Raw genomic sequence first — 14,484 nt, 5'->3', positions numbered from 1 at the left:
GCCCCTCAGTAATGTCGTCCCCGGCTGGTCCCACTCTCTGGGACCCACCTCCAGCCCTAGATCCCACCACACGCACAGCATGCAGCCCCCAGGAGGGCATCCTGGCAGGAGCACACTCGGGCCTCTGTGCCCTGGAAGCTCCCCATTAATCAAACCTTGACTTGGTTTTCAATTAGTGCGGAGGAAGTGGGGGTTTATTGATCCTCTCTGTATCTCCACTTATATTTAATGCAGCTATTGCCCACATTCTATATCAAGAACAACTGCTGATCGGGCTACCCATGCCCCAGGGAGCAGGGTTTTATTTTCCTTTCCTCAGGATCGATAGGAGATTAAGTTGCTATGTAGCTTTTCATTGGATACGCACGTTTGCTGTGTTTAACAGGGAAACCAGCAAGGGGGGCTTGGCGTGGTGTGCAAGTGATTTTGCTTCCACTGGTCAAAAATAAAGTGCTCATATCAGTCATCATCACTCAGCACACTTGAGGGCACCCCCGGCACGCTCACACACACATGCAGATGCACACACATGCACACACACATGCTTGTGCATTCACACACACACAGGAACAAAGCCCCATGCCCATGCTCACAGGTGTTTGCACACATGCACACACGAACACACTTCCACCTGCAGTCACATGCGTGCACACACTCGCACATAAGCACATTGCTATGCCAGTCCAGGAGCATACATACACCTCGAGAGGAAGCACAGCCCTGAGATGTCCTCCATCTGGGATGGCCAAAGGAGCTGCCTAGACTTCGGCAGAGGTAATGGTGGCTTCTGGCTTTGGGTCATGGAGCTACTTATGTTAGCAGTTGACTTCAGCCCAGTGCAACAGGTTTTTTGATCCCGACATGCCATGAATGGGCAAGAATTAAGAGCTTTGATTTGGGGCAGTGGAGGGGCTGGCGGTGTCAGATGCTCCTTGAGCTTAGACTCGGGCTGTTGGCTCTCAGACCAGGCCAGACTCCAGAGGCTGCCAGGCCACAAGGCCAGCCCGCCCAAGGGACTCGCCTCAAAGGAGCCCACGGAAACAGCCACCTTCACTTTTTGGACCTGGCTGCTAGGCCTCAGGGGCCGTAAGCTCTAGGTCACTAGAGAAGCAGTGGTGGGGCTGGCGTGGCATGGCTGGGAGGACGGACCCTCGGGCAGTGAGGTCAGCAAGTGGGGAGGTGCTGGTGGGCACTGCACACGTGCTGGGGTTGTAGCTCAGTGGTAGAGCACTTGCCTAGCATTCATGAGACGCTGAGTTCAATACCCAGCACCACAGAAAGTAAACCACCCACCCCAGAATCCTCCTCCTGCAGTGCATACCATCTCCCCCACCCCTAAGGCACAGCCAGTTTCTCCACTGCCAGCCCCCGCCCCCTCATGTTTCTGTTATTCCCATAAGAAAGAAATTTAGCATGGTCTCTTGGGCTTTTACTGCCATTTTTCACGTACCTTCCCACTACAAGGCAAATGAAAATCCTCCCACATCTTCCTGGAAATTGGAACTCGGTCTTCCGACCAGCATCCCTAGTGGCCAGCAGACCTCTGGAAGGGCCTGGAGCCGGAGTTCCCCTGGGCTGCCTGCCACTGCCTGCCTGCCCGCCAGTGCTCTCCGGCCTGTCCCAGGCAGAGGTCACAGGACCCCAAGTCCCAGGCAGCCCCACACAGGCCCACACCCTCTCCCAGACACACCCATCCAGAGCTGTGCAGACCAGGCCTCAGCCCACAGCACCACTAAGGGTCAGTTCCAGTTCCAGGTCTCTCACCCGGGGCTTAGGCAGCACTACTGAGTTCCCAAGTGCGAAGTCACCAGTCAGAGATGGTGCCCACCACTTTCCCCCAAGTCTGACGCCTCAGTGTCCGCTAGAGACACCTGGTGGATGGGCCCAGCACTGAGCTCAGCACTGTCTCTGGGACTTGGTCAGGGAGGGTCAGCGGGTGAGAAGGGGCGTCTCTGGGCAGCCTCCTGGGGGCTTCACCCAGGCCAGACTCCATCACACCCATCCCCAGCATGTAGACCCCTGATGACCTGCTTGGGCTCCCAGGAAGCCTCTGTCACCCCCTAAAGCCACCCAAGGGGACCCTGGGCCTTTGCGCCAAGTCAAAGCCAGCCAATGTCCTTCCTGCAGGACAGTCCTGGGAGCTAAGATCAACTCTGCTTTCCCCCAGAAACCTGGCAGGGAAGCTGGCAGGGTTAAAGACAAGCCCTGGGTTCCCTGGTGCCTGCACTGGTGGCAGACAGGCTTCCTGAAACAGGCTGGGGGCCCTGGCTGGCAGGGGTGGCAAAGGACACTCCAGGGTGACTGCCTGCCAGGGACAGCCCCCCAGCTCACTCCTCGTGCACACGACACACTCCTGCACGCTCCTGCACATACACACAGGCACACACATGCACACATGCACACACCACCGCATGAAGATATTTCCACCCCTAAGCCTATGGATTACTGGCTTGGGCTTTAGGGGAAAAAAGGAAAGAAAGGGAAGAATTGCTAGGCAACCAGCCAGGGGTTGCTATGGCATTTTCGAGTGCGCCGCTGAGCCAATCAGGGCTGACTTCAGGAGGAGGAGGCAGGCTCAGGGATGTCATGTCAGCTTAGAGGAAGAGGAGCCTTGGATCAGACAAGGGCCCTGAGGAGGACCCGCCACCTCATGAATATTCATCAGGCTGATTGAGGCAAAGTCAATTAACTACTTGACAGCTTGATTTCTCCCAGTTCCTTTCTTCTCTTTTAACCATTTGGCCTCCACAGGGCAGGGCTTCCCGCTGTCCACAGGCCCAGGGTGCTCTATCAGTGCAGTTGGATTTTGCATGTCACCACCTGACCCTGCTTCCAGGCGTTGCTTGGCTCCGATTCCACCCAAATCTCGCTCACCTGTGCAGGGGCAGCTGTTTGGTCCCCGGGAGAGACCAGGTCCCGACCTGAAAGGGCCTGGGCAGCACTGCAGCTCCCCCTCGCTGGGACGAGGCTCCAGTCAGACGGGTCAGGAAACACAAGTGAGAGCTGCTGGTCCACCCAAATAACTCCCAGGCTTGGCTCCACAGTCTGTGCCACATGGTCAGACCAATCCAGGAGGCATGAAGCTTAGGGCCAGGGCCTCAGCTCTGTCCAGGAACCCACAGCCTGGGCAGGCAGTGGAAGAGTCTGCTTTGGTTGTATTTTGGCTGTTTCCTTATTTCCCTGGTGAGTTCTGGCAGGCATGGCAGGGGACGTCCCAGGATGACCCATGCGCTTCTTCACGAGCACATCTGGTATTGTGTCTGCAGGAAATGTGGCTACAGGATTAGTGTCTCATGTGGTGTTGGGAAGAGGCTTCACAGCGCAGGGCAAAGTCTTTGCTCCGCATGAGAGTTGGGTGCAGGCCTTGAGGGGTCTCGTGGGAAGGGCCCCAGGGCCCCAGGGCTGAGCTCTGCTGGTTTCTTGGGGAGCCCTCACCAACAGAGTTCAGTCACTGCTGAGCTGATGTTTGAAAGGGCACAGTTCGGGGCCAGCAGCACGGTGCCCACCTGGTCCTTGCCCTGCTCTGGGGCAGACACATGGGCACCAGAGTTGCAGGCAGAGAGCTTCCAGGCCCTCGGGTAACCTACAGGAAGAAGGCAGGCGAGGGTCACGTGCTGGGGCCATCCAGCCTAGGAGCCCATCCTCCCACCCTCCTGCTGCTCTTTTCTCAGCCCCAGCATGTTCTTTGTGGCAGCACAGGGAGGCCCTAGGGGAGCCATCCACTAGGGTTTGAGATCCAGCCCACCAACAGTGGCCCCTCAGGAGGACAGCCCACACCTCACTGCCCTGCTCTGAGAGTTGGCGCCACCTTGCACTATCCTCAGCTTGTCCCCACTGTCCCCATCATGGGCCTGGCCCTTCCACAGAGCCAGACGTGGCCAGTGTGCATGTGTCAGGAGGCAACCCCTTCACCTGGGCTCTGGGCAATGGAGCCAACCTGGATCTTCTCCAGAACCCCCAAAACAGCATGAGCATTTAGGAAATGTTTGCTGCATGAAGAAGTCTTTCATATTTCTCAAGAAAAGATGAGGACTCTTTGCCTCCACAGCCCCAGGCCAAAGGTGAGGAAATGGAGACATCAGCAGGGGCAGGCAGTCCACAGAGACCTGGCCGTCCCCCTGGGCACTGCCATCAGAAACAAGGATGTCCAGGAAGCCGCCATGGCCCACAGCAGCCCCAGAGCTGTGACCACTAAATGCCAGGTGGGTGCCTGGACAGGGACACTGGGGAGAAGGAAGCCGAGGGACAATGACTTGGGTTGACAATGACACATCAATGTCGGCTCTTCGCTGGTAACAACTAGCTGGTTGTGCTGAATTGCTGTGGACACTGACAAAGGGAAGACCACCGGCTGCCAGCCTGGAGAAGTGTAAAAGATAGAAGTCGCACTGCTGGCCACAGGCTGTGGGGATCTCTTACAGCGGCCATAGGAAGCCAGCACGGTACTCCACTGTGACCAGGGCTAGGGAGAGGCACAGTCTCTTCCCCCCATGCTGAGGATTCTTGATTCCAGACCAGGAAGCAGGGGAGGGCTCAGGCTCGACCCACAGTAGGTCAGGCACCCTTCTTCCCAGCCCCACCACAGACAGGAGAGCTGGGATCCCGTGGAAAGAACAGACAGCTCTGCTTCCAACCCCTCTCCCCCAGCGTGAGTGTGCAGCTGGAGCCTGCTGAGGCTCAGCCTCCTCTCCAAAGGAGCATCGTGGAGAAGGTACGGTGTATGGTGCAGTGGGAAGTGGGACCTGCATGCATGTGAAACCCTGGGCATCAAGAGGGACTGTAGAGAAGAGTCAGGTGGTTCTCAAAGAGTTAAACCAATACCACCCCTCGATGTGGAGCCAGAACTGAAAACCCTGGGGCACGAATAGCAGCACTGTCCCCAAAGGTCCAAGGACAGAGTAGTGAGGTGTCTGGGGACAGATAAACAGATGCGCAAAATGTGGTCCACACACGCACACACATACACCACCAGTCTGCATAGCACGAGGCCAGTTACCTACAGCATTTCTCTGACCCTTCACTGTGCTCGAGGGAACCAGCCAGTCACAAAAGACAAGTCCCGTACAATCCACTCACATGAGGCCCCCAGAGCCATAGCTTCGAAGAGACACACAGTAGGGTGGGGTACCAGGAGCTGGGAAAGTCGTGGGGAGTAATCACTTAAGGGGCACCCGCTGCTCTTCTGGGGTGATGAAGAAGTTTTGAAATGAGGTAGTGATGGTTACATAACACTGAGAATGTAATGTCCCTGGACTGTACAATGGATTAGATTAATTATGTTATGTGGATTTCATGTAAATGAAAGGTGAGGCAGTTTTTGCTGGTTTTCCACATCCCCACCCATCAGCTGTCAGAAACAGGCCCACCCAGGGCTGACCAACGGCCAGCGAAGGAGGAGCCTGGTGGACCAGCCCGGCCCAAGAGTGCAGTGGTTTGTGGCTCTGAGCCAGTAGCCTTTTCCCAAGGCAAAGCACAGTTAGCACCAGAGCCAGCGGGGAGCACTCCCTTAAATTCTCAGAAGCTTGGGCTCCGTGCGGCTGGGCATGGCTGATGGGCCCAGCACGGAGCGGACACAGTGCTCACCCAAGAGGAGGCAGGAGGATGAGAGAAGTAAACACCCAGCTGTGGGCCACCTTTCCCTGAACAGAGGGCAACTCGGGACCAAGGTCCAAGTGCCAGCGCCTTTCTGGGTGGACCACTGCCTGACCCAGAACTCGTGGCTGAAACGCAGCACAGGCGGCAGCAGAGGAGGGTCTGGGGAAGGAGAGGAGCTTCGGGTCCCTTCCTCCTCAGTGACATCCCCGGGATGGTGGGTCGGAAGGGCAGCTGCTCCACCCGCCCCGGGCACATAGCAGGCCGCAAAGGCAGGGAGAGCCGCACAGTTTCTGCTCCTGCTGCTCAATCTGTAAAGTCAGGACAAGGGTCCTTCTGCAGTCAGGGCTGTCTTTAGATCACAGAGATAGTGTCCACCCAGCCTGGCTGTCTCTCACTCCACCCACCGGACCAGCTGGCCTCAGGCCAGCACCAGGACTGGAAACACACTCCCGAACTCTCTTCCCGCGTACACCCTCTTGATTGATCCTGCCCCAGCTCCTGAATTCAGAATCCTGCACACCAGCCACCCCCACCCCCCAGCAGAGCACGCCTCATCCTCATGGGCACCTGAGCCAGCAAGCCTCCCCTGCAGACTGGCTTACCTGTCCTGCCAGAGCTGCCCCTCGCCTAGTGTCCACTGCATGCAGGGAGCCCCAAGTTGCACCCATGGCCTGGTATGGGGATCACATGGGCTCCATGCTGCCAACATGCCCTCCCTGCCACTCCAGTCTGGACCAGAGTGGAGCGGGCATCCTGGAGGCAAGCAGCCCATGACCACAGGAGTGAAGGGCAGCTCAAGGGCAGAGGGGAAGTGGCACAAGACAGCACAGGCCGTACAAGGAGGGAAGGCCAGGGGTCCACCCTGCCCGGGCCCTGTGGGCTCTCAGGCCTAGAGAGGACGCCCTGGTTATTCTGAACCCCAGTCCTGACCCCAGAACAGCCACTCAGAGTGATCACTCCACCACTGAACCCCAGTTTCCAGAGCACGGGTCCCACTGTGAGCTCCTCACAGCACAGTTCCCTGTCATCACTCACCCGGCACAGGTGCCCACTGAGCCCCAGGCGGACCTCCCTGAGCCTCACCTCGTTCCCAGGGCCCTGCATACACCCTGCCTGAGTGCCAGCTGCACCCCACTGTCTGACCTGGGGTGCGCTGCTGCCCCCCACGGCAGGCCCTGCAGGCTGCTCCCCGGCCAGGCCAGCGGGAGGAGGGCTGTGCTCCCTGCATCCTCCCTGCCGCCTGTTTCCTCCTGCACCCCAGGTGCTGCCCGCACCTTGCCCTCCCTCAACCAGGGGTGGCTCCCAAATGCCCTGGAGATTGGCCCTTCGTGTCTGGCCCCCACATCTGTCCAACATCCAGGCTCTGGCAGCCACTTGGATGCCCACCTCCTCCCTGCCACTCTCCCAGTCCTGGTGGAAGCAGGCGTGATGGAGGTCCAGCCCCGCCAAGCAGGACAAGGCGGACTTCTCCTGGGACTGTTGGGTCTAGAGGCTGCCTTAGAGTTGGGATGTCCAAAGCAGCTCCCCTCTCCTCATCCTGCCTGGATGTGGGTCCTGACCACATCACTCCTAAGTTCCCTTGCAAGCCCCCAGGAGGCAAGGCTTAGCATTGTTGCCAATTCTAGGTGAGGACACTGAGATTGCCCCACTCCATGGGACACATCCCACCCAAGGCACAGTCCCTGCAGCCTGAGCCCTCAGGAGCAACAGGTACTGGGGGGGAGCACGCAGAGAGCGTGGTGGGGGACAAGGAGCAGCGTGAGGACCAGGGCCAGGTGGGGTCTGCACAGGTCCCCAAATGGGGAAAGAGTGCTTTCCTTGCCGCCAGCCGCCAGCCACGTCTGGAGACCGACTCTAAGGGAGGGAGGCCCCTCTCCCCGAGACCCCACTGTGGCAAAGACCGCCCCCACTGACACCCACGCTACACTTCTTTCTTTTGCTTTCTCTCTCTGGGACTGAGGATTGAATCCACAGCCTTCTATACATCGCCGGTCCTCTTTGTGTTTGATGTTTGAGGTAGGGTCTCAGTAAGTCTCTGAGTTGCCCAGGCTGAGCTCAACCTTGCTATCCTCTTGCCTCAGCCTCTCAGAGTGCTGGGAACTGGGCAGCACTTCTTGTTCTGACACACAAGAGACCCACAGCTGTTGTGAGACCCACAGCTGGTGGGAACACACCCCATTCCCTGGGCCTGTGCACGTCAGACTCTGCAGCCACCTGCCCCATGCAGGGGCCTGGGGTCCAGCAGAGAGGGCAGGAAGTGGTCGGGAATGCACTCCCAAGGTGGACAATGACCGGTCCCCCCACCCTGTGGACAGAAGCTTCAGTGCCCGCCCCATACACCTTTGGGAGAGCCCAGCTGACTCATCCCCAGGCCATGAGGCCCCATCCTGTGCAGTGCCCCATGAGTGTCCTGAGGTGCCCTCCATGGGTGCTGCCCTGGGAGGACCCCACAGAAGGCTGTGAGTGTCAGAGCTCAGCCAGAGAGACTTGCTCGCTGCCCTCTGATGCTGCTGACCAGCACTGCTGCAGTTTGCCTGGGGGAGGAAGGAAAGCAAAGCCAGGTTTTTAAGCCAAACCTTGAACAAGACAGGCCCTAAGAAGGACCACCGACATTGAAGGTCCTGGAAAGAGCCCCAAATGCGGACCCAGGGACACCAAGAGCCAGCTGTGGGGCCGTGGCGTGGAACAGACAAGGCAGCTGGCACCTCCTCAGGCTCCTGCACCCAGCTGGAGCTCTGCAGGCAGCAGGTGTGGTTCCATGGCCCTCTTCAGAGCTGACAGGAGGACGCTGTTCTCTTCTGTCACCTGCAGAGGAGGGAGGTCCTGCTGTACCCAGAGCTCAGAGGCAACCAGGGCTGCAGCACCCAGCTCAGGGGTCAGCCAGGCACACAGAAGTGTCTCCAAGGCTTGGGGGACAGTGACGGGAAGGAAGGTCCCCCTTTCCCGGTCTGGCAGCGCTCAGCTGGGGGGTCACACCTGCTCTGCCCAAAGGTTCCAGACACAGAATGGGTAAGCAGCTTCATTCAAGTCTCAGAGCCAAGGTAGACACGGGGAGGGGGAGAGGATCTCAATTCAACGCCACCCCCTTCTCTCTGGGGGGCTCTCCTGGGCATTGGGGATCTGGGGGACCCACGTCCACTCTCTAGCAGCTCTTCTTCTTGGCTCCTCTCCCACCTCCCTAGAGTCTGTCCCTCAGACTTTAGTGCTCCATCCATCTTCCTGACCTTTCCACATCATGCTGGGTCCTGCACAGCTCTGGGGTCAGGGCCTGGCTCTGGGTGCCTGCCCATGAATTTAGTGACTATGTAGCTGTCTTGTTGTCATCTCTGTCCTGCTCAGGCCATCACTTCTCAAGGTCACTCATCAAGACCCCTGCAGGAGCAGCCTTGGGTGCCAAGTCACCCAGACCCCTTGGTGGGTGCTCCCAGGTCTCACATCAGGACTGTGCCTCCCTTCCCTCTATCCAACCCCAAGAGGGGCCGGTCACTGGAAGGGAGCCCGGGAGGCCTCTTGGCCCCAGGGTCTCCCGCCTTGATCTGGGGGTAGGAGACCTTCCATTGGCACATTCCCTCCAGGTGAGGCCAGTTGGAAAGAAAGATATGGCACCTTGCAGCTCCATAACAAGTTTAAGGAGGACCTTTACAAAGGGGTGCGAAGGTGCAGGGGAACCCATCCTGAGGCTGGAGACACTGAGGCTACTGGCCCCTCCACACTGGGGAGCAGGTGAGCAGCTGCCCCTGCTCCCCACCCAGAAGGTAAATTCGCACTCTTTCCTCTCCCTGAGCTGCTGCTGCCCACCACAGCCACAGCCCACTGTGGCTCCAAACCCACCACAGGGTGGAGAGGAGGTGACAGCCATGCTGGGCAGAACACAACAAGCCTTGGCAGTCGTTTACACCTCAGTACAAGTGTATGCCTGAGATGCCACAGTCTTGGGATGATGGCGGAAGATAGAGCTTCCCAAAATGTCCCGGTGATGACTGAGGTTCAGTGACCACAGTGCTCACCTAAGTAGATATGTCTGTTCTTGGCCTCTGCCCCTGTCTAGCAGGTCTGCTTGGCTGCATTTCCCTCTGCGGGCTTTGGTCTCCTAGGCTGTGAAGAGTTAGCCTGTGCCTACCCCACTGCTAGCACACCAAGGCCATCTCCTCAGACCCCACCAGGCAAGCTCCAGGTGGCAGAACAGATTAGAAAGAGCAAAGTAAATAAATAAATACAAAGATAGAAAGAGCATAAGTGAGAATGTGAACTCCAGGGATTAACAGGAACCTTCTGTGCAGAAACTATGAGATCCTCCAGGCACATGGAGCTCCCTGTGGCTGCCCTGGCTCAGAGCCCCTCGTTCCCATGATCCCAGGTCCCCGAGCGATAGACCTACCCACCACACTCCCCCAGCTCTGCTCTCCCCTCTCTCCACTCTTTAGTTAAGTTTCTGTGTTAGACAGGGTTCCACTATTAGTGGAAAGTCACTATCCTTGCCCTAAATAAACAACACTCTGAGATGGACATGCTTACAACCAAACGGGCCCATGTGGCTCTACCTGCATCTCTCACCTGCTGACAGCTCTGAGCCCAGCATCTGCCCTCATTCCCACAACAAGGACATTCCTGAGCATCAGATGGATCAAAGATGAAGCAGCACTGACAGGTCCTTTCCTCATACACAACGCACAGGTGGGGCCCTGATGCAGACTCGGCCTGGTCCCTTAGTCCCCCAGAGACAGGGTTGAGTGCTAGATACAGGGGTACAGGCTCCTTCCTGCACCCAGGGACCACAGCAGTGGCCCCACACCTCTGCATCCCTGTCCAGCAATCCCAGGGCTCTGCCTCCCTGTGCAACTCTCCTGCTCATTCCAAGCCAGTCCTGCGGCTCAGAGCTCACCCTCTCCCTGTCCTCTGCTGCAGAGGCCGAGTCCCAGCTGGACATGGAGTGGGGTGTCCTGGGGCAGGCTCTGTGGCTGAGGTTCCACTTTTTCCCCAGCATGGCCACCCCAGTAGCATCAGATTTATGGGAGACAGGGGGCATCCTCAAAGAGGAAAGTGTTTCTGTCCCTAAGAGCCCCCTTTCCCAGACAAGGCAGCAGCAAACACCAGCTGGCTGAGCCTGAGCAGGTGCTTGGGGATAACTGGGACCCCACGGAAGGGCCAGCAGATGGCCCTGGAGGAGGGACCAGCACCAGCAGCACCCTGCCTCTAGAGCTGGCCAAGGGTGGTCTGGCTGCTGCCCACCACCCCCAGTCCGGGCCAGCCCAGCTCCACATGCCATGGGGTGGGGCTCCCTCTGGTGGGTCCTGAGCTCTGGGGCCTTGGAGAACCAAGGGAGAAGGAAGCCAGGAAGGTGGGGGCACAGAGAGGGAGGGGCTCTGTGGGGAGGGGGCTGCCTAAGGCCCCAGGAAGTGGGCGGGGCTCCCACTCAGAGGTAGGTCGGGCTGCAGCTTGGGGGGTCAAAAGGGACAACAAAGAGCATGCCCACCCACCTGCAGTCTTGGAGACAAGGGCCGGGCTGGCCTCACTCAACCTGGGCTCCTGTGCTTGCAGAGATGAGTACTCAGCTAGGGCAGGGGTCCCTTGGCACAGCTCCCAGGGGTGCAGGATCCTGGCCTCTGCTCAGCAAGCACCTAGTCTGGCTGCCCTAGGGCCCAGATTCACAAAGGAGAGCACCTCTAGATGGGGTGGGGCCAGGGGGCAGCAGAGCCTTCCAAGAGGGGCTCTGTGGGTCCTGGAGGGGTCCCAGGGAGCTCCCAGACTCCAGCGTGACTCCTGAGGACTGGCTTCCCCACAGCAGAGCCCCAGATCCCTAGGGGAACCCAGCCCCTGTTCTCTCTAAAGTGCAACCTCTGAGATCCCAGGCAGGGAGCAGTAAGAGGCTTCCCCCCAAAGCCTGACCTGACTGGGGGAGGGGGTGGGGCTGGCCCAGGTTCTGCACACCAGGCACGGTGGGTGGCCAGAGTCACCTGGAAACTTAGGGGTAGCCAGGGCTGGTGGGAAACTCCTCTGGCTGAAAAATTGGTTCCTGGAGAAGAAAAGATCGGTTCCCACCATGGGCCAGGCACCCAGCACTCTTGCCCCACCCTAAGCAGCCCCTGGGAGGGGAGCTCAGGCCAGGGTGTGCCGATCCTGCCACCCCGGCCCTGACCTGTGGCTCACCTGGCTGTCCTTGGATGAGTGTCGCGTGTCTTCGGCCTGGAAGCTCCAGCCAACCTGGTGGCATCTGAGGGACCCCAGACCAAGACAAGGTCTGCCCCTGGGACTGTCATCTGAGGCCAGGCCCCAGGAGGAGGACGCAGGCAGGGGAGGAGGAAAGGGGCTGTGGCCTCATTTCCATTCGGAGGGCCTCAGGCCCCGGGCTGCCCGCCTCTTTGTGCACCGGCCTGCTCACAATTGCTGTCTTTGTGGTGGCCACTCCCGCCCTCAGCACTTGGGCTAGGCAGGGGTCCCGCCCCCACCACCACAAGGGCCTAGGAGGAGCAAAGGGGTGTGCCCCTCCCGCCAGGCTCCCCACGAATCGGACCTAGGCAGACCCAGCCTGAGGGACCGGCAGGGTAGCACCTCCAGGTGGAGACCCCACCTCTGAGCTCGGGGCTGGGGGCTTCCCACCCGCCGACGGTGGTGAAGAGTCGGCCAGCAAAGCCTCCGCTTCAGGAGCACCTGAGCGAGGAGGAGGCCGGGGGCTGAGATGTGAGGGTCAGGCCGCTGCCCTGGGCTGCCCGGGGGAGTGGGGTTTGCAGCTGGGAGGGAGGAGGGGCTGAGCTCTCTGCCTTCCCTCGGTGGGGCCTCCAGGCTCCCCTCACCGCCCAGGCTGGAACTGAGAGGCGACTGGGCCTGGACCCCTCCGCCTGTCCACTGGCCACATCCTGCTGTGGGCCCCTGCGTCCGGCCTGCAGCCTCCTGCCCACCCCTGAACGCTCAAGTCCCTCCTCTTCCATCCCGCCTCCCTTTCCCAGGAGAATGGGGTCAAGGGTCGAGAGGCTGAGAGCCAGCTGTTCCCAGATGCGGGCCGTGCCCCCTCCGGACGAGGGACAGCCTCCCGCGGGAGGGGTGGGTGGGGGCGAAGGGGCGGAGAGGGGCTCTTCCCGGCCTCTGCAGTCCGTTAATCCCGCTCTTCGCAGGCGCTCGCCCCTCCCTCCCCACCCTCCCGGGCCACCTGACGGCCTCCGAGTTGCAGGCGAGGCGCGCAGGGCCTTTGTGCACGCGAAGGCGGCCGCCAGGAACCCGAGCCCAGCCGCCCTACCGGGCCCTCCCCTCCCCCACGTGCCCAGGAGCTGGCAAACAAATCCACAAACACGAATCCGCGGCGTGCTCTGCTCGGGAGGCGGCGGCGCGGCGGTGGCCGAGGGAAGGCGCGTGGAGCGGCAGGCTGGGCCCCGCGGAGCCGAGGCCCGGCAGCAGTAAGTGACTTTCGGGAAACGCTCGGAGGCCGGGCGCCAGGCAGCCCCACCGGAGGGCAGAGGGCGGGCTCCCCCCTTCGTGCGCCCACGGCCCGGCTCCACCCCCACGCCCGGCCTGGGACGGGAGGGCGCGCTGGGGACCCCTGACGGCGCCGCGGACTCGGGAGGTGGCAGAAACGAGAGGAAGCCGGCGAGCCAGCGTGGAGACGCGCGCAAAGCTGGTCTGACCCTCGGGAAGGACGCGGTCCCGGCCCCTCCCCACCCGGCCGTCGGCGGGCTCCAGGGGGCGGTTCTCGGCCGGGGAGGGGGCGCGGGACCAGCCGAAGATTTGGAGTTTGCAAACTCCAGGCCCAAGTGAGGGTGCGGAGGAGCCCCCGGTGGAGGGGAAGCTCGGGGTGGCGTGTGCGCGCGAGAGGCCTGGAAATCCACCCTCACAGCTGCGCCTGGTCCCCGATCCCTAGAGGGAAGAGAACGGGGCGAAAAGTCCCGCAGGACTCAGGGGTTCAGGCTTCGGTTTCAACACCATGGACAGCGGACTCCGGGCTGCCGAGCCGAACCGCATGGAGACGCCGCAGCCCGCCCGAGCGAGGGTCGGCGGCCGCCGAGGCGAGAGGAGGCGGAGTGGAACCATGGTCCACGAAGCCGAGGTGGCAGCCGGCGACCCGCCCTCCGCCCCCAGCATCCGGCCCGCGCCGTGACCGCCGGCGCCCGAAGGCTGAGGGAGGCGGCTTCCCCAGCTTCGGGACTGGGAACAGGCGAGGGTGCCGCTTCTGCTGCCCAGGAGAAATGGGGCCCTGAGCACCCCGCGCTCGAGAAGGGCCCCCCCCCCCGCCGACACCTGCAGACAGCTAGGGCTGATGGCTGGGAGGGAAGGGAGTCGGAACGATTTGGGGACCGGCGGAGATGGGGACAGAACCTTCCTGAATGCCGACCTCCTTTCCAGAGCTGTCCACGGCCCCAGCAGGGGTGGAGAGGGGACGAAAAGCAGGCCCCGCGCTCAAGACGAGAGAGTGAGCCAGGCCCCGCTCCGAGGGCAGAGGGCGAGGGGCAGGTTTGGCCCCCGAGCCAGGAGAGGGGGACGGACCGAGGCTCCTTCATCTGCTCTGCGAACAAAGGCGTGCGCGGGGAGCCCAGGGTGGCTGGTTTGGGGAAGTTGCTGATCCTCGGCCCTCGGGGGCCAGATCAGGGTGCCCCCACCCCAAAGACGTCCTGCTGTGGGCCTGGTTGCAGCAGCCCTTGCTGTCGGCCCAACTTCCCGGTCCCGCCCGATCAAACAGTGGGAGCAGTCTTTGATCCAGAGAGCGGCCGGGCGGCCCTCGGGACCCGACCCTTATCCGGAGAGAGGGGCGCTGGAGCTGCAGCTGCGGAGCGACGTGGGCGAGAGCGGGGACGCGAACCCGCGGTGCGGCCTAATGCGCAGGCTGCCTGCGGGCGCGCGGCGTGCGCGCGAAGCGGAATCCTGCGGGTGTGGCTGCTGGGTGTCAACTTGCGGCCGGTGGGC

General features: G+C 60.9%; 1 protein-coding gene across 1 annotated transcript; it reads right to left on the bottom strand.

Annotated features, from left to right (window-relative positions):
* Positions 1-270: 270 nt before the first annotated feature.
* Positions 271-13,545, bottom strand: LOC110348360 (uncharacterized). Its single transcript, XM_087197747.1, has 3 exons — positions 13,521-13,545; positions 11,073-13,477; positions 271-8,400 (listed from the first exon to the last, which is right to left on the bottom strand). The coding sequence occupies exons 1-2, from the start codon at positions 13,543-13,545 to the stop codon at positions 12,234-12,236; spliced, it is 1,269 nt and encodes a 422-aa protein (XP_087053873.1). The 3' UTR covers positions 271-8,400; positions 11,073-12,233.
* Between the last annotated feature and the right edge of the window lie 939 nt (positions 13,546-14,484).

The sequence above is a fragment of the Heterocephalus glaber genome, unplaced genomic scaffold (genome assembly GCF_053883595.1).
Source record: "Heterocephalus glaber isolate CG9 unplaced genomic scaffold, H.glaber_assembly_v1.0 deba00001673, whole genome shotgun sequence".
NCBI lineage: Eukaryota > Metazoa > Chordata > Mammalia > Rodentia > Bathyergidae > Heterocephalus > Heterocephalus glaber.
The sequence above is the reverse complement of the archived record's forward strand: the minus strand, read 5'-3'. Positions and strand labels throughout refer to the sequence as shown.